Source organism: Calliopsis andreniformis, chromosome 6 (assembly GCF_051401765.1).
Source record: "Calliopsis andreniformis isolate RMS-2024a chromosome 6, iyCalAndr_principal, whole genome shotgun sequence".
Classification (NCBI taxonomy): Eukaryota; Metazoa; Arthropoda; class Insecta; order Hymenoptera; family Andrenidae; genus Calliopsis; species Calliopsis andreniformis.
The window spans coordinates 18365190-18388450 of record NC_135067.1 but is presented as its reverse complement, the minus strand read 5'-3'; the positions used below and the strand labels follow the sequence as shown (position 1 = coordinate 18388450).

General features: G+C 43.9%; 2 protein-coding genes across 30 annotated transcripts in view; both read left to right on the top strand.

Annotated features, from left to right (window-relative positions):
* The first annotated feature begins 7244 nt into the window (after positions 1 to 7244).
* Positions 7245 to 9811, top strand: LOC143180151 (uncharacterized). The gene is made up of 5 exons (XM_076379683.1): positions 7245 to 7251; positions 7387 to 7452; positions 7512 to 7555; positions 7607 to 7835; positions 9686 to 9811. Exons 1-5 carry the CDS (start codon positions 7245 to 7247, stop codon positions 9742 to 9744), a joined length of 405 nt encoding a protein of 134 aa, XP_076235798.1. The 3' UTR covers positions 9745 to 9811.
* Positions 9812 to 9859: 48 nt separating this feature from the next.
* Positions 9860 to 23261, top strand: part of Ryr (Ryanodine receptor) — a 30381-nt gene continuing 16979 nt past the window's right edge. For 19 of the 29 annotated variants that reach the window (XM_076379540.1, XM_076379546.1, XM_076379530.1 and 16 more), the window contains exons 1-17: positions 9860 to 10065; positions 15634 to 15738; positions 16108 to 16206; positions 17056 to 17070; positions 17446 to 17523; positions 17600 to 17675; positions 17752 to 17864; positions 18036 to 18235; positions 18420 to 18602; positions 18689 to 18860; positions 18924 to 19093; positions 19261 to 19385; positions 19460 to 19830; positions 19910 to 20241; positions 20323 to 21431; positions 21507 to 21715; positions 22431 to 22530. In XM_076379540.1, the coding sequence (XP_076235655.1) occupies positions 10012 to 10065; positions 15634 to 15738; positions 16108 to 16206; positions 17056 to 17070; positions 17446 to 17523; positions 17600 to 17675; positions 17752 to 17864; positions 18036 to 18235; positions 18420 to 18602; positions 18689 to 18860; positions 18924 to 19093; positions 19261 to 19385; positions 19460 to 19830; positions 19910 to 20241; positions 20323 to 21431; positions 21507 to 21715; positions 22431 to 22530 (3511 nt within the window). In that variant the 5' untranslated portion in view covers positions 9860 to 10011. Of the gene's footprint in view, positions 10066 to 15633; positions 15739 to 16107; positions 16207 to 17055; positions 17071 to 17445; positions 17524 to 17599; positions 17676 to 17751; positions 17865 to 18035; positions 18236 to 18419; positions 18603 to 18688; positions 18861 to 18923; positions 19094 to 19260; positions 19386 to 19459; positions 19831 to 19909; positions 20242 to 20322; positions 21432 to 21506; positions 21716 to 21904; positions 22005 to 22430; positions 22531 to 23261 lie in introns of all 29 variants that reach the window. The other 10 variants (XM_076379552.1, XM_076379551.1, XM_076379528.1 and 7 more) reach the window with 3 other exon arrangements.

Genomic DNA, 23261 nt, shown 5'->3' with positions numbered 1-23261 from the left:
CCAAGGTCCTCAGTTCACCCCTTCAACCCTTTCTATCCATACTCTCTTTCTTGGACCCTGTACTATAAATTTCTGCGACCACTTAGAAAGCTCGCTAGTAGGTCGACGATTTTTCCTTGGATTATAACTAAAAATTAGTTTGCCCGTTACCAAACTCGCTCGTGGCCAAGAAAACTATTCAGTAATTAACAATTTTTATCGCCACCAAAGTTTCACTACAATTGTCGAGAAGGGTGAGAAAATATTGTAATAAATCATAGACAATCAGAATCCTTACTTTAAATTCAAGAGAACCATTTTATTCGCAGTTAATCGTCATTGACAATACCAAGAAGAAAATAAACTCAACAATGTGATAGAATGAAAATTTAATTTCGCGACTGAGTCGTGGTGGGAGTGAAATCAAAGGGGAGTCTAAGAAGATAAAGGGCGTTCTGAGGACAGGAAAGCGATGTTCGAAACGCGGTTAATAAAGTTGCATGAATATTCAGCGAGGGGGAATTGAAGTCTCGCGGAATCGCGAAAGAGAGGTCATACGGATTCGACGCTGCCAGTGTCGTCCTCTCTGGAAAATTGAACTTCCGAAATCCAGCATAGATTGTTTCCCTTTTTTCCGATTCACGTTCACTACGGCGTCGATTTCGAAATGAAACTTCATTGATTAAACCTTTATCGCGCATGTAGATTCCTTTGACGCTCCTTCTTTTTTGTCTGAAAAAATATTGCAGCGGCCGCAGTGCGCGAGTATTCACGAGAAATCGAGCGACGCGACGCGAACGTACCATCTATTGTGAAACAGCAGCCTTGCATCGACAGGGACGATGATTACGATGGCAACGCTGAGAACCATCGACAATTCGACTATACGCGAGCTTTTCCGCTGCGAAATTTTAGAAGCCTCCGAACACTCTTATTCGATTCTTTCTCTTTCTTGCTGATAACCTTGCGCTTTTGGAAAAATTTACCGCCACCAGGGCAAACAATTTCCACGATTTTTCTGAACTCCTAACTTCTGTTTCGCTTGGCCAACGATTGTCCGAAAAGCTTTTAGCCTGGGACGCAATGGATCAACGTCGAATCGACAGGTCACGATCGGCTCGAAAGAGGATTCTTTGGTATATTAGACATCGTTCACCGACTGCTATCGAGAATTTCGATGCGCAGCGGCGCTCCTCTGCTTGCGAAACAAACACCGACGATTTAGAGATCCTTCGCGAGACTAAATAGAGCCAGCGAGGAAACTGATTCCATCTACCCTCGGCCTCTCTCCTCTTGGCTCCGAGCCCTAATCCCCTGTATTTCTTTGTGTCACGAATCCGAGATTTTTTCCATTAATTTGTAACCACCCCCGACCTCTCTCTCTCAGCTGCCACTATCGTTGCGCCTCGCAGCGCGATTCTTTACAAGATAAACGAGGATGATGGTTTAAAAGCTTGGCATTCGATGGGTAACTAACTCGAGTATCAGGCACGCTGCAGCTTCATGATGTTTTAGAATGTTACGAAAATTAGCTTAGCACGTTAGAACGAAATAATGTGTTTAAAGTAAACAAAATAACCCTTTCACTGAAATTCATCACTGAAAACAAAGAGGCTGTAAACTATTTAAAAAAAGTAAATGCATTATATAACAGCTTGGATACAAATTCAAAAACCAATCGCGACCTCTGCCCCGTAGATCAATCATTTAAGCGACTGGACTTGGCGCGTTCCTGATAACCGTTCGCGGAAAATCTTCGCAGTAACGGAAGTCAGGAGACGAATAACAATTTAATTGGACCCCCAGCTGTCTGACAGTTTCTAAACTCACCTCCATTCGTAATTAGGCTTGCGGCCGCCGGTGGAAGCCGTGGTTAAATAATTCAATCCTGCGCGTCTGCGTCGAAGTCGAAGGATCTCAGCATGTCTGCCAGCTAGCCCTGTAACGAAATTCCCAACGTATTGGTAACGGGGTATTAAGTAGCCGATACAATGCGCAAGTACTCCGCGTTTATCAATAATAAGACCGTAAATTATTGTAGCGAAAGGGGTGGGTAATCGAATCGCTTTGAAGGCATCCATTTTATCGTCAATACGCGAATGCGGTTTCCGTTCGACGTCACAATCGGCCGCCGATTAGCATTTCATTCACGACAAATTATTATATCCCGATGGCACACGCGCTGGGGAAATTGCAGCGATACGCAATTGTTCGGCGGCACACAATTTCCCATTATTGTGGAGTAACACATGTATTACTTGTTCGCTCTGCTATGTCACTTTATCGAGGGATTCGTTCTATATTAGTCATTAGCCTGCTTATTTCTATTCATGTGCGAAGTTTCCTGACAAGTGAAGCCGCGGCGGCAAAGCAATTCCTACGGAAGCTAATTTTAGTTACGCACGGCCGACAAACGTAACGAATCAGCATAGAGAAAATAATCGGGAGCCTGCGCGACATCGTAAAGTGGTCGCGATACAGACTAACGCGAGCGCAGACATAGACGAAGCATTTTGCCAAATTTATATGCTAATCCCGGTGCGGTTGACGAGTCTGAGATTAACTTCGTACTCCAGTTAGCAGGCGCCTTGCGTCGCCTGGCCGACTCAATTTTCTCCAGTTGCTCCAATAAAGTCAGTTGTCACTTCATTTACGCCACACCGAAATGACAGAAACATTATTCCACCGAGGCAAAAGTTCATTGCGGATCGGGCGAATGTGATTCGTTGACCGACTCGAGCTTCTGTCGAACTGCGTCCAAGAAATTTTTCAGCCGAAAGTTCTAATGGGACCGCGTTAACTATATAATCAAATGTTCGTGGCAGATTCGATCCCTATTCGCTGGAGTATGTTCGAACGTGATTCTACGCGAGGATGTGCAATCAGGAGTGAAACTTTTCGAACGCAATTTTCCCTCGACGAACGTAAAGAAGAAGAACCCTTCAAATTTTTTCACCGTTTCATAAAATATCAAAGGCGCTGAAAAGTTGCTGGAACACTCCCATTTTCTTACGAGGGAACGTTCACCGAAGCGTTTACGTCTTCAGAAATTCTCCTCGCTCTCAAAACGGGTGGAATACGTTGCAAAAATTTGGCCGGCTGTTATAGAAGCCGTCTTGTAAGTGCAGACCTCTCCACGCAGAAATTCGCTGAAGGAAACGGGTGGAAAAAATTTCACCGTGGCTCGTTTTCGAGCGAGCACTGCGAGAACGAGATTTGTACCGTGAGTGTTGTAGTCGTCTTATTCCTGCCAGCTAGCAGGAGTTCCTGGCCGTCGAAAATTAAGGTCGACGAAGAACGATGTCGTGGCCTTGGTTACTAAACCATTCATGCGCCCATAGGAACGGGCTCACATAGAAATTTTATTATGATCCGGAAATACCTTGGCACTCTTTCGAGTGGAATGGATCTGAGACGATGCACGTCACCTTTCGACGATAATCTGCCGAATCAGTAAATCACTTTCGCTCGTCCTTCCCCTTTTACGAACTTTTAGATCATGCTTTTACAGATTAAAACGAATCGATCGGTGTCAACCTTACAAATTTTATCGACTGATATTTTATCAGAAAATCTGAAACACAGTTCCTGTAACGATATTGCCACGCAATCGGATTGTATTTTAAATAATTTCTATTTTGTTTAACTTCGACGAAAATAACGAACATTCAGTAAATTAAACGTCATCCGAGCACCGATGGATCTTCGGTGCAATTGTAAATTTCATTTTGTTTTTATGTACCGCTGCTACGTGTAGTGGATTTAAAGGGGAATCGTCAACAATAACACACTAAAGTATTAACTTCCACAACCGGTAAATACTTGATGCGTTGTTTGTAGAATATCAATTCGGAAAAATAGCAGGAATAAAATATGAGTTTCCGTGCAGCTTGTACGTTGTCGTGTCGTACTGAAATGTACAATTTGTGTTCCTCGTTTATTCGCTTCTATTTTATCGGGTTGCCGCGACCGCTTACGTTCTTCGTGGGCAAATAGAATTAATAAATGCAACGAAGGGAACGAATCAAGGGGATGAGAAATATACTCATTCATAAGAGAGAACCCGAAAGACGTTCGAGTCTACCTTCGATGTAACAGCACTCGTATTACTTAAGACGGGTATTACTGCGTCTCTGCATCGATGGAGAAACTTTTCGATTCAGGAGACTGTTACAGAATCCACGTTCTTCTTCTTTTATCCTCTTGCACTCGTAAATTATTGACCAGCTCGTATTAAACTTTTAAACTCAGTCTTTAGTGCAGATTCTTAATATCCACAAAAAATGGACGTTTTTAAGTTTCCCCATAATAAGTAGCCACATTTTATTATTGATAGACGTTCCACGTGCAAAGTAGAAATATTCTACGATTCTTATTATTAAAACATACCCTACTCGCTCCTCCCATACTCTTCCCATATCGTTTCTACTAACTATATCTGTCATCTCGCCAAAAAATTCGAGAAAAAGCCAGCAACGAAGTGCGCATTTCTAGCATGGTAACGTCCCACCTGTTAGCTAGCCATTTTTGAGGTGTCGTAACCGCGTGACGAGTCAATTTAAAGCCAAGAAAGCGAGTGTCGTGCAGCGGGGATTTTCAACTGAAACGAGGGTTTTAATTTCAAATTTCTCCAACCCTTAGCAGCACGTGTCCGAATATAAATGATGCAATTGCCTTCGGTGTAGACGGGCGTAAATAAATTACGCTCCCCAGTAGAATCCACCGCGTGCTGGACGAGAACGATCGTGCAAATTTATTTGCGCGAAGAAGCACGAAAGAGTGAGCCCTTGCCTCTCCTCGTTTCGAAGGGCCAGCGATAAAGGGATCACACCAGGCAGGGTTAAGGCGATTTATTGTCTAGGCAAGTTTGCCATTTTCGATAAAAAGTCACCGTGCTACACGGCTATGAGCGGGGTTTCGATGAGGGCAGATAAAGTCAATAATTTCTCGCGTTTGACGCGCCGCTTATTGCTTCGGGCGCAGAAGGATCGTGAGAGCAAAGGTTTAGCGTCGTCGATTTGTCAGGAATAATTTACGGCCGAATTTTCGGAGACCCTGACCAGTCGCTTCGATGAATTTCGTTTCGCTGGATACCCATAGACAAGCGTGTCAGTATCGTTCGTTACCTATTTCCATGGAATTCATACGTAGAAAGAATTGATCACGCGAAGGGAATTTTAACAAGTTCCCCGTTGCTGAACAATAAATCTACGCCGACCATCGATCAGAGGAAGTCAATCAACCGGTAGCTTCGCGCCGTGAAAAACAAACGGTAGCGTAAGATTTATTACCTGGTTCCACTGTCAATCGTGTAAACTGCACTCGATATAATGTAAATTGTCTTTATAACAGACACCCGTTGATCAATATCAATTAATTGCTATTATGCATACTTTGTAAAATGGTTGTAACAGTTGAAGATAAAAGAGCAAACTAAGTTTATGTTGGATCCAGTAAATTTAACGAAGTACCTAATATCAGTAACAACCCAATCCATGAAATTTCTAATTTTTAAAATTCTTCTTTGTCTCGATAAAAAAAAATTATTTTCTGGTAATGGTAAGCTTACCTGCCATTTAGTAAAAGGGAAAATACCAAACATTCGATGCATAACATTTAATTTGTTCTCCTACATTTGCTTCATCATATATGAGTTGGATGGTAACATGATGTCTTGTTCTACTTTACTCACTGCTGGAATATAACACAGTATACCAACAGACGAGAATAAGCAAGGGGTAAACTGTAGCAGTAATCAATATTTCAGGGGTTTACGATCAGTCGGTGGTCTCACAGGTGAGGAGACGAGCATAGATGACCAGACGAGTATACAGGATAACCTGAACAGCTTATGAAGTTTCTGTCTTATGTTCTGAAATACCGACTTTTGGATAAACCATTGGTTTCCGAGTGCCCTCTGCGATTTTCGAGTAGAAAACACATTATGTTCGTCACTGACGCTGGTAATACCAGTAAACGAAAAGATATTCCTACCATACTATTCAATATACAAGGTGTCCCTCTAAACTATGCTCTTTATTCATCACTATAATAGTATTGTTTAAGTAAATGCTTTGGAGAAGTACGTAACAAATATCTACGAAAAGAAAAATAATTAAGAACTATAAGGGCAGATAGTACCACTGACTAAGGTAGCCCAAGGTAGCCCAAGGTAGCCCAAGGTAGCCCAAGGTAGCCCAAGGTAGCCCAAGGTAGCCCAAGGTAGCCCAAGGTAGCCCAAGGTAGCCCAAGGTAGCCCAAGGTAGCCCAAGGTAGCCCAAGGTAGCCCAAGGTAGCCCAAGGTAGCCCAAGGTAGCCCAAGGTAGCCCAAGGTAGCCCAAGGTAGCCCAAGGTAGCCCAAGGTAGCCCAAGGTAGCCCAAGGTAGCCCAAGGTAGCCCAAGGTAGCCCAAGGTAGCCCAAGGTAGCCCAAGGTAGCCCAAGGTAGCCCAAGGTAGCCCAAGGTAGCCCAAGGTAGCCCAAGGTAGCCCAAGGTAGCCCAAGGTAGCCCAAGGTAGCCCAAGGTAGCCCAAGGTAGCCCAAGGTAGTCCAGAGTAGTCCAGAGTAGTCCAGAGTAGTCCAGAGTAGTCCAGAGTAGTCCAGAGTAGTCCAGAGTAGTCCAGAGTAGTCCAGAGTAGTCCAGAGTAGTCCAGAGTAGTCCAGAGTAGTCCAGAGTAGTCCAGAGTAGTCCAGAGTAGTCCAGAGTAGTCCAGAGTAGTCCAGAGTAGTCCAGAGTAGTCCAGAGTAGTCCAGAGTAGTCCAGAGTAGTCCAGAGTAGTCCAGAGTAGTCCAGGGAGTTTCTCCCGAGGATCGCCAGGATGATCCGCGCCCTCCGGAGACTCCGGAGCGAGTGTGAAATTCGTCGTCCTTCAAGAGTATATATACTTTCTAACCAAGAGAGGGGGAACCAACGAAACAAGTTCTTCGGGTGGTAGAAATTGATTAATCGAGTGTAAAGAAATATTGACCCCTGGAGGTCGACGAATTTCTCACTCGCACGGGAGTCTCCGGAGGGTACGGATCGTCCCAGCGACCCTCTGAATTCCCTGGGCTACCCCGGATCACTCTGACCTCTGGACAGCCTACGTCCCCTGGACTCTTGACCACTGGTCAGCTGTGGTCACTGGTCCCTTGGTCATGTTCACCCAAATTCTTGGTATTAATTCTATCTTTTAAGTAACATACCACCCTCTCTCTCCTCCCCAGTGTTTCTGCTTTTTTTTTTTTTAATTAGCATTTAGATCTACATAAGATTGAAACGTCACAGATGGACTGTAAATCCACTTTTCAAAATTTTTCAAAGTACTTTTCCCTATCTCACCACTATATTTAAAACAGTCCTCGTTTTAATACATTACCAATATACCTCCAGTTCTATTTCATCTATGAATAAAACGAGACAATTATAGATATTCATCTACTCGCCCAGGGTCCACACCATTTACGAGTCACTCCCGAATTTTTCCGAATTTCTCGCAACGAATTCTCTCAGAACACACACAACCACCCTCTTTGACGACTTAAAAACATAAAGGAGATAGACGTCGTGTGTTTAGGCCGGTCTATAGGGAAACGACGGCGCGTCGCTTGAGGAGAGCCAACGCGGGCTCGGCTCGAGGCTGAAAATAGCCGGGTAGAGCCGCTAGCTCGCTCCATTCCGCTCGGTACCGCACTCCGACAGAACCGCTCGAGCCTCGATACGAATTTCGTCGTAGGGGCCCCGACGGACAAACGGAAGATCCAGCCACCCCGAACGAACTTCTCGACCGAACGAGGTCGAACCGGAAATCGAGTTTGAAAAGTGCGTGTACCGTCGCACGCGCGCACACGCATACAGTGAAGAGTTCTCCGTTGCAAGGTGAATTTTCCCAACAAAGTGTTACCTCCGTTTCTGCCTTACGCCCCGCGACCATCGTTCGTTCCGCGATGAACAGTGAGTTTACCAGTGGTTGAAAATCGTGAAGTTGGACGGTAACGCGGCGTGCAGCACAGGTTGCATTGCGGACGCTCGAAAGATCAATCGACCTCGATGCATTTGCATATGATACGCATTCGGTGAGTGTGTGGGTTTCGTGCGTGCGCGCGTACGGCCGTGTGCGATACGAGCCGCAGGGAGCGTTCTCGAAACTTTGCGGCTATTTAATCGTGGCCAGGATCAATCGATATCCATCTCGATCCCGGAGATCTACTCAGGTATTCGAACTCGACGACAGGTAACTATCCTCGGCTATAGAGCAGAGTATCGCGTATTTTGGCACGCCAGTCGGCGAAATTACGAAACCGCGTTCGGTCAGAGAGGCGAATACATTGACGGCTTTACCCCAATGACAAAGTGTATTTTCTCGCTCCGAGCAACGAGAATTGTCCAAGGAAATATCTAGTGCGCGAACGTTTATGTTCTATGTTTGATCCTTTGCCAGTTGTTTCGGCGACGGTGATTCGTATCGATAGAGAACGTCGTCGAACGATCGGAATCTGTTGGACGATCGATGAATCCTGGTTCCCGCGTATTCGGGTCGATCGAGATATCCTTAACCTTCGATCAACGCCGTTACCATTTCTAATTCGAGCGGAAACGCGGCCAAACACGTATGGCGATTTCGAACGAGTGCTGTTAAATGCATCTATTTCTGCCCCGTTGCTGGAAATAGACACTAGAATGAAATAGGTTCGGCTCGCCTGCGGCTGTTCGTGTCGCTGATCGACGAGGCTGTCATCCTCCGAAAGATCATTTGATTATCCGATTAACCCGCGAGCGACGTTCATCGTGTGCTGTCGACATGAAGTGCGGCTAATTGAATCTTTTCTCGTTGACAAGGGTGTAAATTGTGCAAGGAATTGGTGATGATTCGGTGATTCGTTTAGATTTCTGTTTGACACAGTTTCTGATGCTATACAGCCACAGGAAGTTTAGTCATTCAGTGAGTCATTCTGAGGACTGAAATTGATCCTGAAGTATGGGCTAGGCAAGCTCTGAACTATTTTTACTTAAACCTATCAAGAGCTTTCAATTTTATATCTGAATCTACGCGGCAGGAACTACGATGATAGGAAAATGGATAACAGGAAAATCGTAAATAATAAAAGAGCAGCGTAGTTGCGTTACTTTTCCACTCGATTAATACGCTTTTCTCTTGTATTTAATTTTCCTGTGCGAACGATACTAAGTTTCCATCGAGTGGCGTGTAAATATAGGTATTTCAGGTTTCGAAACGCACAGCGGTTCGCGATTCTAGGTCACCATAATTACTTGTCTCCACAGACCGTCCAACTAAGCACGACAACATTCAAGTTTTTCTACTCATTAGACAAAGTCCTTCTCCGTCCAGCACCCTTCGCAATTACCCCTGATTCAATTGCTACAACACCGTGTCTCCTAACTGCATTAACTAACAAAAGACACTGGGCCATGGTTAGTAGCTTCAAACACCTTCGAACCTAAAAATCTATTATTTTTCCACGTTCTTAAAAATATCCAACCACCCCATAGAAAAATTCTCCAGTATTTAAATAAAACTCAGCTCGCTTGAAATCTCCAGTCCAATCTCCTCGAGATCTAACTTCTGACTATCTAATCATCATCCACCGAGTGACAGTCGTAAAGAAAATAATAACGAAGGGGTTGCACGCGTGGTGGTCGTGGGAGCAGCGGTATCGTGGCCGTAACGACGGAATTTCGAGCATGCGGAATTTGATTGAAGAGAACAGGCGCTTGCGCAGGGACTGTCGACGTTCACGCGAGGCACCCTCGGGCCAGTAGTGGCTGATCATTGGTGCACCACCGGAGGTTAGGACGTCGTCGGCACCGTGCTCGTCGTCGTTGACGAAGTGAAACGTTCTGCACCGGGCAGACAGAGAGTAACGGAAGAGGAGACGAGGGGCGAAACATGTCGAATCGTGACTGCGTGTGACCATCCCTTGGCTGGCTCGGTCGACTAGCAACAGAACAGGAGGGAGTAGACACGGAACGAGGGAAATAGGCGAGCCAAACTGCGAAACAGCTCGTCCAGGTTACGTGAAAACGTACCGACGGGATGGCTGACAGCGAGGGTGGTTCCGAGCAGGATGACGTATCCTTCCTTCGTACGGTGAGTCATTGCTTTGCTAATTTTTATTAGACCTTAAGTTCTGGAATCAAACATGGCATAGAATTTGCTCTGTACTAATACGTGTTTATGGGTAATTTAGAAAATTTTTTATAAGGAACAAAAATTAGAGATCCCTTCAGGGGAATAGGTCTTCTGTACACAGACCTGAAGCAAGCACTGATTTTTCGGAGACAGAGATAAATTTTATAATAATTTCGTAGGTTTGCCCCGCGTGGTTAAGTTCGATAGAGTCACCCTGTCAGGGATCACGTGGGGACATCGAAAAGCGCGCGGCTTAATCAAAGGAATAGGATCTCCGATGAAAGAACGTAACCGAGTAGAAGGCCGCGTTATCGTTGGGGCTCGAGCGCGCTCCGACGGAAAACGCGCAACGCTGAGAGACAAATCCTCTTAGACGATGTTAAAGTTAGCTTCACGGCGAACGGTATTTATGGTGCTCCTGTCACCGCCTCTGTGAAACTGTAGTCTTGCATAAAATCGCGATACTCCTCGCGCGGAGGACGAGTGTTTGTACACGCGGAAGGCAGGGAGGAATTCAATGAATCGTGGAAGCTCTTAAAGTTCCCCCGCTGAACGACCTTGACCTCGTTCGTCTCCGCAAGGATCAAGCAATAGCATAGTGACCGAGAGGGTAACCGCAGCCTTGAGCTTCCGTAAGCTGCACGCGCTTGATGCTCGATACCGGCCCCTAAATAAAAATACATCTCTGATGCACGCGGCTCTGTTATCTCGAACGCGTTTACCAACCAACGGCACGCGTGTCTATCGATTTTCCGCCCTTTTCCTTTCTCTTTGTTAACAAAAACATATATATTTATTGCTTCTATATATATGTATGCATATGCACATAGAAAATACAAGATTACGATCGCGTGAACGAGTGAACACACGGTCTTATCGGACGAAGATTTTTCATTCGTTTCAACAAGAGGATTCAATTTCACGATTATACGACTTTCTTACAATCGTTTCGCTTCCCAATGGATCGTCGAGATTTTCACTCGCCTCACCTTTCAGGCGTGTCTGTTCACACACGATCCATTTTCCCTGGCGCCCGAGCGTACTTGCCTCCTTCGATCCAGTTTCTCTTTCGATCTCGAATTCTGCCGTTCTCGACACAGAAATGAGACCCTCGTTGACCGAGTTTATCTCTTTCTGCCCTTCGAGCACGTAGCCTTGCATCTCACTCTTGCTGCAAGCCTTATGTACTTCTGTCTTTCCTTGTCGCTCATGGAGCACCATCTCCTGCCAGCCCTGCAGGCCACTTCCGTCACGCGTTTATTCGGGGTTCTAGCCAGCATCTCCAAATAGAAGATGAAGAAGGGATTCTGTGACAGAATTTGCCTGTGTCTTCTCTTTCGACGACTTCTGCGACTCCTTCGCCTGCACCTGCACCCCTTGCGAGACCTCCGCCTGCGGGATCTCCGCCTGCGGGATCTCCTTCTCCTTTTCTTGCAAGCGCAGCACGTACTCTTTTTCATTTGGCTTTTGCATCTCCCCTTTGATCCCCTTTCGACCACCTCGGTCTCGACAATGGGTGCCTCTTGACTGTCGTCCTGCTGCATTTCTTCTCTATCGGAAAGCAGATAATTATTAACGATGACACTCGGTCTGTAAAAGTCTAGCTCCTTCGACTTTCAACGCTATGATAGAAATTTCCAAGAAGACCCAAGGTTGCTCGATTCATCGAACTAGTTTCAATAAGTCGATCTGGCTTGGGTCAACAGAGACTACTCGTGACCCAACATTTGCATGGAAGAATCTTCGGAAGTTTGTGCTTCCTTTTTCCGCAGAAGGACACGTCGAAGTTCCAAGGTCTCCAAGGAAATTACTATCATCCAGAAATGCGTCAAAACAGCGATTTCAGAGATTAGGCTATTAGTAACCAACAGTTGCTCGCCTATCGGCTTCCCTTTTCGCGTATAAACGCTAATATGATTGATTCAACCGAGGAAAGGCAACCAAGAGAGAAATTGCATGCTAATAAAATTAAGCGGTATCGTACATCTCTTTTTATTTTACTTACAATGTGTTAAAAAGCTTGAAGTGCTGTTCGTGACTTGGATAAATAAGCAGGAAAGAATGTTATCGATCCCCAAATTTTATAACCCTCGCAGACAGTGAAACATGTACAAGGGAACAATTTTACGAGCGCGTAACAATTCCCCTCAACAAGTCTTCTCAAGTTTCCAAGAAGAACAAACTCCTAAATCGATTGTTCAACCGAACGAAACATATTGGCACGCGGCTGTATCGTTGACCCTCATACTCGGGGGTTAATCCCTCGACAAACACGGAATCCGACGTCGATTCGTCGCGTTATGCTATCGCGTGAGAAATATGCTTTCTTATGATCAGGGGGCCGATAAAATTTGATCGAATAAGATATAAACGCCCAAACAAGGGTCAGTCTCGTTTCGTGGTATCACATCGTAAATTCGACTCTATCGGATATATCGTAGCGCATTTGTATTCGAGCAATCTTCTGATCGCCACATTCTCACCTGTTCTCCGTGCTGTTTTCAAAGGTGTACGTTGGTTCCATGATTTCTTACGAGAATTTACTGTTAGGGATTACTGAAGAATTTGATGTTTGGGGCCGAAATGCAAGATGTCCGAATGACGAAACATTTGAAGTTTTCAGTGACTAGCTTCGCTCGGATCTCGATTGGGCAGTCGAATGAGGAATCGATACTTCAATATACCGATATTTCTAATTTCACTGCGAGAAGCTCCTTCTCGAGCAAGAAAAAAAAATATACGAGGAAGCATGGTAAAACTGTTTTGAACAGAATCGCTCGAGGGTTGAAACGTTCGAGATGAGGTTACGTGTAAAATGGCCCGAGCAGAGTATCGCTGGCGTAGAAAACTGTGTCGTCAGAGGCGGTTCGCTTCTTTGTAACGATCGTTAATTAAGTCAACCACTGTTGGCATCCTGGCGTGCCGCTTAAAATTATCATCCGCTTTCGCGAGCCTCTCGCGCTTTTAAGAATGGACCACGGTAATTAAAAATAATTATTAATTGCCGTCAGAGCCAGACGGCGGCGTTCCTCTCGCGAGGCGCCTCTCTCCTCGGTCTTCTTTAGGAGAGCAGCGACAGTTAATTTTAGCGATCGACGTTGCATTGTTCCGTATGATCAATACTGGCCTCTGTAGGTTCCTCCTCATTAAAGATTCCACCTCGAAAAGCGATCGTGTGTCCGCGTACACGATCCTCAAGAAAGCAGCATTTACGTTACAAAGCGTCTGTGGGTCCGATGTAGTGAGGTAGCAACTGGCTGACACAATTGCTTTAGAAAGCACTAAAAGCTTGCTAAGATAATAGAGGCATCGATTGGTAATTATCGATGGATTCGAATTGAGGAATCTGTTCCTTTACCTCTGATGAAATGATTTTAATTTATAATTTATTGCTTTGTCTTGCTGCAAGATAATTGCATCTCTGATCAAATTGTTTTCCTCTGCAAAGTACCATTAAGATATAAAACGAAGTTGAATAATGGAGAGACGGAACGCATTATCTGTTTAAGCTGACCTCCACAATTGCTTTGTCACTTTCGGACTAAAAATTTGGAAGTCGCCAGACAGTCGAAACTGCTGGCTCCACTTCCTACCGAACTCCACGCGATTAATATTTACTTTTCCCTGGTAGAAAATTACGCTCGATTATCCGTTAGTAAAATATAGACGCACCCTTGACCTATACCGCAACACGTTGCAGCTTCGATCGTGCTTGATCCAGCGGACAGTGGAACTAATCGGCTTATCACTTTCATTATAATGTTCGTTCGCTTTTTTCGATTGTCCCACGTTATCACCGTGATCAAACATTACAATAAATCTCGACGATGCGCGTTGATCAATGGTACGCCTCGGCTAGTCGATCGATTCGACCGGAAATTGCGCGCCGTTTCGAGGAGCAGACGAACGAGGGGGTTGGAGAAAGTCATCAGCTGTCTGTTGGACTGAATTTCCGGAGATATTCGGCGCCTCGCATGCCGGAAATACAAGTAAAGTCGACGCAACGATGATTCGCGTGCTTTTTCATTTAACCCAGTCACACGTTATGGTAATTCGTTCCGTAACGTGCGTTATTTATGCAACGTTATTTCCAGTGCGTTTAGGAACGGACACGCGCGTGTCGCGTTTGTCTGCGTGAAAGTATGCAAAGTAACCGGACGGGACCAGTGTTTCGCGTGGCTGCGAATTATAAATTGAGAAACGACACGGAATTTCGAGCTATACGCGACACGACAGTTTTCTTCGGTCGTTCGATGGAAATAACCTTGTTACACTGTTCACAGTCGATCGCAATTATATACGTATTCGCAATCGTATAATTACGTTATCGCGCGCGCCACTCCCTGACTGGTGAACAGGTAGCGCGCTAATTTCGAGCACACGTGGACATCTGTATCAACCATTCGCCTTAAATTGAGAATCTAAATGCGTCGACGATGCTAATATCGCCGTTTAAAAATATCACTCTACATTGAAAGAGAATCTCAACGGTTTTCTGGATTCTACTTTCACAATCTTCGCGATTTATGTTTTAACGTAATACGAATTATTTATTCAAGGCTTCTTCCAAAAGCGTGTTGCTTATTTACTTCGAAGAGTGAATATTTTATCCCAATGTCAAAGCCTGTGATGGTTTCGTGCATTGTCTGACTCATCCGTAGTTTATGCCCGAGAATGCGATTATCGTCTCTTAAGTAACTCGTCTGCCGAGCGAAACAGTGGCATCGCTGCTTGGAGACAAGTTTCGTCGAAAATCTTGGGAAGCGTTTCCCAGTATGTTCGGCGCAAACACGTTCACGCATTCCTGAGCTGGTCCAAATTGGTTCTGGCACTGAACATATCATCTGCCGTTTGGCTCACATCATATTTCAGCGTTTCGTAAAGGTCATCGTGATGCCCCTCCTCGTATTTCCGACGCATCAATGAATCGTTTTTTCAACGCGCAATCTTGCCTTCCCCTCACGCGACATCCCCCCTTTTAGCATTCTCAATTACCTAGGAAGAGACGCTCTTTGCAGAGATTTCTGAGGGTTGCGTCACCACTTGGCTGTATCGTACACGATTACGTGCTCCTGTTTGATAGAGCGGTTTATCCAAATTTATGTATTGGAATTTAGAGAAATATGTTCTCAACAGACCGAAGGTTCTTCAGAATACAGGTGTGCTCGGTTATTGTTACGTCTTTTGGATCTGTACGTGAAAGTATTCCCAAGGAGATAGGCGATTCGAAATGTAAGAAATTTAGAATTCTTGAATTCTTAAATTTTTTAACTTTAGAACATTTAAATCTTTAAATTTTCGAATTTTTAAATTTTTGAATTTTTAAATTTTTGAATTTTTGAATTTTTGAATTTTTGAATTTTCGAATTTTTGAATTTTCGAATGTTTGAATTTTTGAAAATTTAAGTGATATAGACTCTGAATCAGTGCTTGCTGTATAATAATTTTGGGGAACTAACTGTTTAAAATACTAACATTTAGTTACGATGAACAGAAAGAAACTGAAGAATGAATTAAAATTTTTAGGAGGATATGGTATGTCTATCCTGTACAGCGACAGGCGAAAGGGTGTGCCTAGCAGCCGAGGGATTCGGTAACAGGCACTGTTTCCTCGAGAACATCGCAGACAAGGTAATCTCTTGGCTCTCAGTTATCAGTCTGGACGTATCAACTTGCCAAATTAATCATACGGATAGTGTATACGTTACACTCAAGAATAACAGAGGTGCTTCAAAGTTTCTGAATTGATTAATGAAATTTCTCCTACGATTTACGATAAAATAGAACTGACTCGAATCTTTATAATTTAATGAAAAGCTGGATATTTTAGGAGAAGTTAGAAGACGTTCTACACGAGCTTCAGTAAACTTTAAAATCCATTTACGTGATGCGGTTAGCGAAAATGAAAGTCATAATCAGCTTGTTAACTATAACTGATGGCTCTACCGTGAGCACGAAGGAAGAACAGCATTAACATCGAAGGTTCTTTTATGTTTGTAGAATATACCACCGGACCTGTCGCAATGCGTATTCGTAATAGAACAGGCTCTCTCTGTGAGGGCTTTGCAGGAATTGGTCACTGCTGCCGGTTCTGAGACGGTAACGTACCATTTCTTTATCACCCTACAGTGTAGGGTCCTACCAAGATTCTCATGTATCGCAAACGTCGTCATACGACCTATCCAAAACAATTCTGCGATTCTTCATCTGTAAATACAACAGGGTTCATCCATACTGCGTTCACTTTTTCTGTGCAGACATCCGTGTTCGATTTTTTACCATAATCCCTGTTTTTGCTCGTTGACGCGACGAAAGCATATTTTCAGCATTTTTGAGCGCAAAGTTTCTTAATCATGATGAACGAGGCTCTCCTCTGCATTATGCGTTTAGAGACCACCGGACGCAAATCACCTGCATAGGAGTGGGCCATAAAGTCTGATATCGCATCGAATGCAGGAGAGATTAATCAACGAAACCGCTGACTTATTTTTGTACGATACAAATCCACTAAACCGAACGATGCACTTAGAAAGTAGACGATCGCGAGTATTTTTTTCTGGAAAACACGATTTTCTAGAGACGATCAGGTTTTTCTATTTTTTTTTTTTTTTGTGAGAAAACGATTTGAACGATTTTCTGAATGCATCCTCATCGTACCCTTTGTCCAATAATTGTGGCATGCGTCCATGTAGTCGTGTAACAAAACGTAATTTGTCTGTCGTTACTCGTATTGTCTTTGTCCCCTTTCTCTGTTCTCCAATTTTTGTTGCGCTCGCAGAAGCGTCGCAACCAAGCGCTCGTAAACGTGAATCGTCCATAAAGCATTATACGAAGTCATTCTCAATCAATCGAACGACATCGTACGCGTGTTTTACCATTCACCTTCTTCACACACAATTGGTGAGAGAAAAAAGACAAGATTTACAACTCTTATGTTTCTCTTTGCAGCAGCAAGAAAATTTAGTAAGTATATCTTTCGTATCACTTCAGGTCACCGTTTATGTTCATGCTTGGGTAACATCATTTGCTTGGATTCTGTCTTCTTCTTTTTCTTTGTACGTTCGTTACTTTTCTGTTCGAATTGCGTTTGTTTGCTTTTTATGTTCTAACGCTGACACCATCGCATTGTATTTTACGTGTACGAGTGAATAACACTTTCAACGCGCTTTCACATTAACGTTTATTCGTTAGCGATCATTATTTATGGCCTCCTCTTATCAGTACGCTTCTTTACTTTGATTTTTCCTTCTTTTTCCTTTGACCGATTTTCGATTTATAAATATCTCAGGCCCCCTGCAGACGTACTTCGATTTTTACGATGCCTACTCCTATTTCTAGGGAAAAGGTACCGGATCTGGACACAGAACGCTCTTGTATGGTAATGCTATTTTATTGAGGCATCAGAACAGCGATATGGTAAGTACCTACTGAAACATTTAATACTCCTTTTCTCTGAAGACAATTGGGTGACTCGATACTACACTTGTTACAGTATTTGGCTTGTCTATCGACCAGCTCGTCCAACGATAAGTTGGCTTTCGACGTGGGTCTACAACAACATTCTCAAGGTTCGTTAGAAGAATTATTATCCATCAAAAATTCACCTAAACTTTTCTTACAATTTAAAACACGATACTCGTTTAGGGGAGGCTTGCTGGTGGACAGTGCACCCAGCGTCGAAACAGAGGTCCGAGGGTGAAAAGGTCCGAGTGGGTGACGACCTCATTCTGGTATCCGTAGCCACGGAAAGATACTTGGTAAGCAATCCCTTGTACAGTTAATCGATGATCTTTACCCCTTTACCTCGGCGAAAAAATCGATGAGGTTTTATTGGCCCACTGCCCGTCTGTAACCACTTCGCCGATGATCCATCAGAGCTCTCCTCGTGCCAGACGGTGCACGCCACTAACGCACCTGTTCTCTTTCAGCACACCACGAAAGAGAACGATCTGTCGGTGGTGAATGCTTCGTTCCACGTGACCCATTGGTCAGTACAGCCATACGGAACAGGAATCAGTCGAATGAAATACGTCGGTTATGTATTTGGCGGTGATGTACTGCGATTTTTCCATGGCGGTGACGAGTGTCTCACCATACCGTCTAATTGGAGCACAGACCCGAGTCAAAAGTAAATTTTCATCATTTTTATTTTCCACCCAAACAGCCTGAGATAATTCTATTTAGAATAACAGATTTGTGGTTACTCGCGAGTCGTCATTACCCTTTCGGTTAATCGTTTTTGTGGATAACTCGATTAGCGAGGCTCGCGTTCTATAAGGCTTCCAATACTTAATTCACTGCACTGTTTACAGTATAGTGATCTATGAGGGTGGTAGCGTAATGAGCCAAGCTCGATCTCTATGGAGGCTCGAGCTGGCGAGGACCAAATGGGCAGGAGGATTCATCAACTGGCTGCACCCAATGAGGATCAGGCACCTGACTACTGGACGTTATCTTGGTGTTAAGGAGAACAATGAACTGTATTTAGTCGATAGGTAGCTTATTTAATATTAAAGTTCAAAGTTCACAGTAAATGTCGTCCTAGCGATCTGTAGTAAACGATACTGTATTGTATTTGAAGGAACGAGGCGACTATCGAAACGTCCACATTCTGGTTACGACAAGAGAAGGATGACCAGAAGATCGTCCTTGAGGATAAGGATCTGGAGGTCATTGGAATGCCGATTATCAAGTATGGTGACTCGACTGTCATTATGCAGCACGCTACTACGTGTCTCTGGGTCTCATACAAGGTAAGTAATCGTCTAGAATTTTGTTCTAGATAATGTACTTAATGTTGACTATGGTGATATCAGTCGTACGAGACGAAGAAAAAAGGCGTGGGTAAAGTAGAGGAGAAGCAAGCAGTCCTTCACGAGGAAGGAAAGATGGACGACGGTTTAGACTTTTCCCGGTCTCAGGAAGAGGAGTCTCGTACAGCCCGTGTGATCAGAAAGTGCAGCAGCTTGTTCACCCAGTTCATCACGTGAGTGTCTATCGATCAGCTGTGCAACAGTGGTTCACATTAAAATATGAAAACTTAAAAATGGTAGAGGCTTGGATGGAACCGTACAGAGCCGTACAGAAAGTTACAAGCCGAATGATAAATTAACATGGACAGGCAGATCGCTAAAAGGACCGAATATGTTTTAGAGGCCTAGAGACGCTGCAAGTAGATAGAAGAGCGTCTATGTTCTTCCAAAATGTGAATCTGAACGAAATGGTGATGTGTCTGGAAGACTTGATTAATTATTTTGCTCAACCCGAGGATGACATGGGTAAGATTCACATTTTTATTCTCTAAAATCCTAAAGGCTGAACTAGATGTACTAGGCCATCAATTTTTCCACAGAACACGAAGAGAAACAGAATAGATTCCGAGCCCTAAGGAATCGCCAAGACCTGTTCCAAGAGGAAGGCATACTAAATCTCATTCTGGAAGCCATCGACAAGATCAACGTGATCACTTCGCAGGGCTTCCTCGTGGCGCTTTCCGGAGACGAGAGTGGTCAGGCTTGGGACCAAATATCTGGTTATTTGTACCAACTCCTGGCTGCGATCATCAAAGGAAATCACACGAACTGTGCCCAATTCGCTAACAGCAACCGTTTGAACTGGCTGTTCAGTCGTCTCGGTTCACAAGCTTCCAGCGAAGGTACAGGAATGTTGGATGTACTTCACTGTGTCCTCATCGATTCTCCTGAAGCTTTAAACATGATGAGAGTAAGCACAAAACTCTCCTAAACTAAACTATCAACCTAATATAAATCCCTCGATACAAGGAAGCTTTTTCTCTGTACAGGACGAACACATTAAAGTCATCATATCTCTGCTCGAAAAACACGGAAGGGACCCAAAAGTCTTAGACGTCCTTTGCTCGCTCTGCGTGGGTAATGGTGTTGCTGTTCGCTCCTCGCAGAACAACATTTGCGACTTCCTGCTACCAGGAAAGAACCTCCTCCTCCAAACACAACTAGTCGACCACGTTGCCAGCGTCAGGCCAAATATATTCGTTGGTAGAGTCGAAGGCTCAGCGCTTTATCAGAAATGGTACTTCGAAGTCACCGTCGATCACATCGAACAGACGACGCACATGATGCCTCACTTGAGGATCGGTTGGGCGAACACTGCAGGGTACGATAATCTTCCATTCTCATAAGTTTCTTCAATCGGGAAAAACTGATACTTATAAACCCACCTATTTTCTTGAAATAGATACATGCCATATCCCGGTGGTGGGGAGAAATGGGGAGGAAACGGTGTTGGCGACGACCTCTACTCATTTGGCTTCGATGGGGCGCATTTGTGGATCGGTGGCAGGAAGACACAAGTGGTTCACAACGCCACAGAACCTTATATCAGAAAAAGCGACGTGATTGGCTGCGCACTGGACCTAACAGTGCCCATAATAACATTCACCTTCAATGGGGCGCCTATCATGGGCTCTTTCAGGAACTTCAACCTAGACGGCATGTTTTTCCCCGCGATCAGTTGCTCCTCAAAATTATCTTGCAGATTTCTTTTGGGTGGCGACCACGGTCGACTGAAGTTCCAGCCACCTGAAGAATTCTCGCCTTTGGTGGAAAGTCTATTGCCTCAACAGATTCTGTCCTTGGATCCTTGCTTCTATTTTGGGAACATGAACAAAGTGGTACTAGCTGGACCATGGTTGGTCGAAGATGACACTGCTTTTGTGCCTGCTCCAGTCGATACCTCCATGATCAATCTTCCATCTTACGTCGAACAGATTAGAGATAAACTAGCAGAGAATATTCACGAGATGTGGGCTATGAACAAGATCGAAGCTGGCTGGGTCTATGGAGAGCACAGAGATGATATGAGAAAAATTCATCCTTGCATCGTGCAATTTGAGAGACTACCAGCTGCAGAGAAGCGATACGACACTCAGCTGGCTGTGCAAACGCTGAAGACTATTTTAGCTCTGGGGTACTACATCACTATGGACAAGCCACCCTCTAGAATTAAGACTTTGAGGCTTCCGAATGAACCTTTCCTACAGAGCAGTGGATACAAGCCAGCTCCTCTTGATCTGACTGCTATCAATCTTACTCCGAAGATGGAGGAACTGGTTGACCAGCTCGCTGAGAATACTCACAATTTGTGGGCGAAGGAGAGAATCAGTCAGGGCTGGACCTATGGCTTGAACGAAGATTCTGAGATGAAGAGGAGCCCTCATCTGGTGCCCTATCCAAAAGTCGACGAAGCTATAAAGAAGGCTAATCGTGACACAGCAAGTGAAACTGTGAGAACGCTCCTGGTTTATGGATACATGTTAGAACCACCTACTGGAGAACAACACGAAGGTGAACACCTGTCCTAGTGAGCCTTAACAGTAGACTACGTGATCTGACCTTTCACGGACTCTTTTGTGTCTGCAGCCCTACTTTTGGAGGCCAACAGACTGCGGCAACTATTCTTCAGGACTTATCGAGTGGAAAAGCACTATGCAGTCACCAGTGGCAAATGGTACTTCGAGTTCGAGGTGCTGACTGCTGGTCCCATGCGCGTTGGTTGGGCGAAGGCTGATTGCATGCCTGGCTGTATGCTAGGAAGCGACGAGACTACTTGGGCTTTTGATGGTTACAATGTAAGTTGTTGATTTTTATTTTGTAATTGTGATATTTGAATCCGTTTGTGAGATCTCACGCAAAATGAGTGAAATTTGACCAATACTTTTACGATCAGCAGTGTTTATGGTAAGATAAAATAGAGAGTAAATGAATTTATTACGCGTCGTGAAAAGACATGAATAATTGATGCCAATCGTGAATGTCAGGTGACCAAAGTACACGCCGGTTCCCACGAGTCGTTTGGTCACAGATATCAAGTGGGCGACGTAGTTGGATGTTTCATTGACGTCGTGGACAGAACGATCAGTAAGAGTCCAATTTTACCAATACCCGATCTAGAGGGCCTCCGTTTTTTTGAGTTATTTCATCACTACTGTTGTCTTTGTCTCTATATGTTTCTTTCATGTTGACTTGATTGTTTTTTTTCTGCATCCTTGTCCCAAGGCTGAATGAAATTGATGGGAGTTTCATTCGAAAGTGTGGCTTGACTTCTATCGACGTCGACGAAATCTGTGGAGATCATTTCTCAAAGCTACTTTGTACATACAGTGTATCGATTACCGATCTAAGTGTATACCAACTGTTCTGTCCCATTCCCTATATTCGAATCTCGATTTCGCTCGTGCACACACGATACCGATGTTAACCGAGTAGTATTATTGTAAGGTAGTCGACAGGGTTCGCCTTTCATCGCGGAACGAAATGACGAATTGGTGAAATTTTATTTTAAAGGAGGAAAAAGTATACTCTGGCACAGCCGAAACATTTGGCAAACAATGGCAAGTTGGAGACGTTGTCGGGGTTTTCCTGGATCTAATTGACCGAACGATTAGTAAGACGGAATATTTAAGTGAACGCTTCAGCTGCCAGTTTAAGCTACATATACATATAATTTGATCGAAGAGATAGACTACTGGATACAGACAATAGAATTGAAACTGAGATCCAAAATCAGACAGATCCATGATCGACACAGAGTTGCATACACGAAATTAAATACCCTTGAGTTGTTGCTAAAACAAATTCTCATTTGCATTGAGTAGTTTATCGTGTTCTGTATGAACTTTGTACAGTCCAAATAATGTTTTGTTTTGCTTGATTACCCAGACGTTGCATCAAAACAAAAAAAAGTGTACACTACAATTGCTTTTGTGAAGTAAATAAACACTTGTCTTCAACTATTTGTTCACCCCGTCACTACAGCAATGCTTTCGTATGTGTTGGAAATTTCATTGCACAACCGACCCACTACGTGTTCTCATTGTTAATAAAACAATCACATTCACTTTTGTCTTTTTTTGGTATCCAGTACTCTACTCGGTGTTGCAATTTCAGCGATAGTAGCGCTTTCATAATTCATTCGATTCACAATTACCTACTAACTAAAATGATAATCTGAAGACGACTCTAATTACACTAACACTATATCATCGCGTTTATTTCGAAATTTCTAAAGCATCGACTTTTAACAATCCTTCCCCCATTCAAGAAAAAGTTAAACTTCCTTTCATCATTATATTCCTTCCTAGCAATTTTATTCAATTTTTTTATATTAAAGCCCTC

Bases quoted from the DNA above. Each gene is read 5' to 3' on its own strand.
- LOC143180151 (XM_076379683.1), top strand. The intron at 7,556-7,606 runs GCGCGTCGCTTG...GGCTGAAAATAG, and splicing joins CGGTCTATAGGGAAACGACG to CCGGGTAGAGCCGCTAGCTC. The intron at 7,836-9,685 runs GTGAATTTTCCC...TGAAGAGAACAG, and splicing joins GAAGAGTTCTCCGTTGCAAG to GCGCTTGCGCAGGGACTGTC.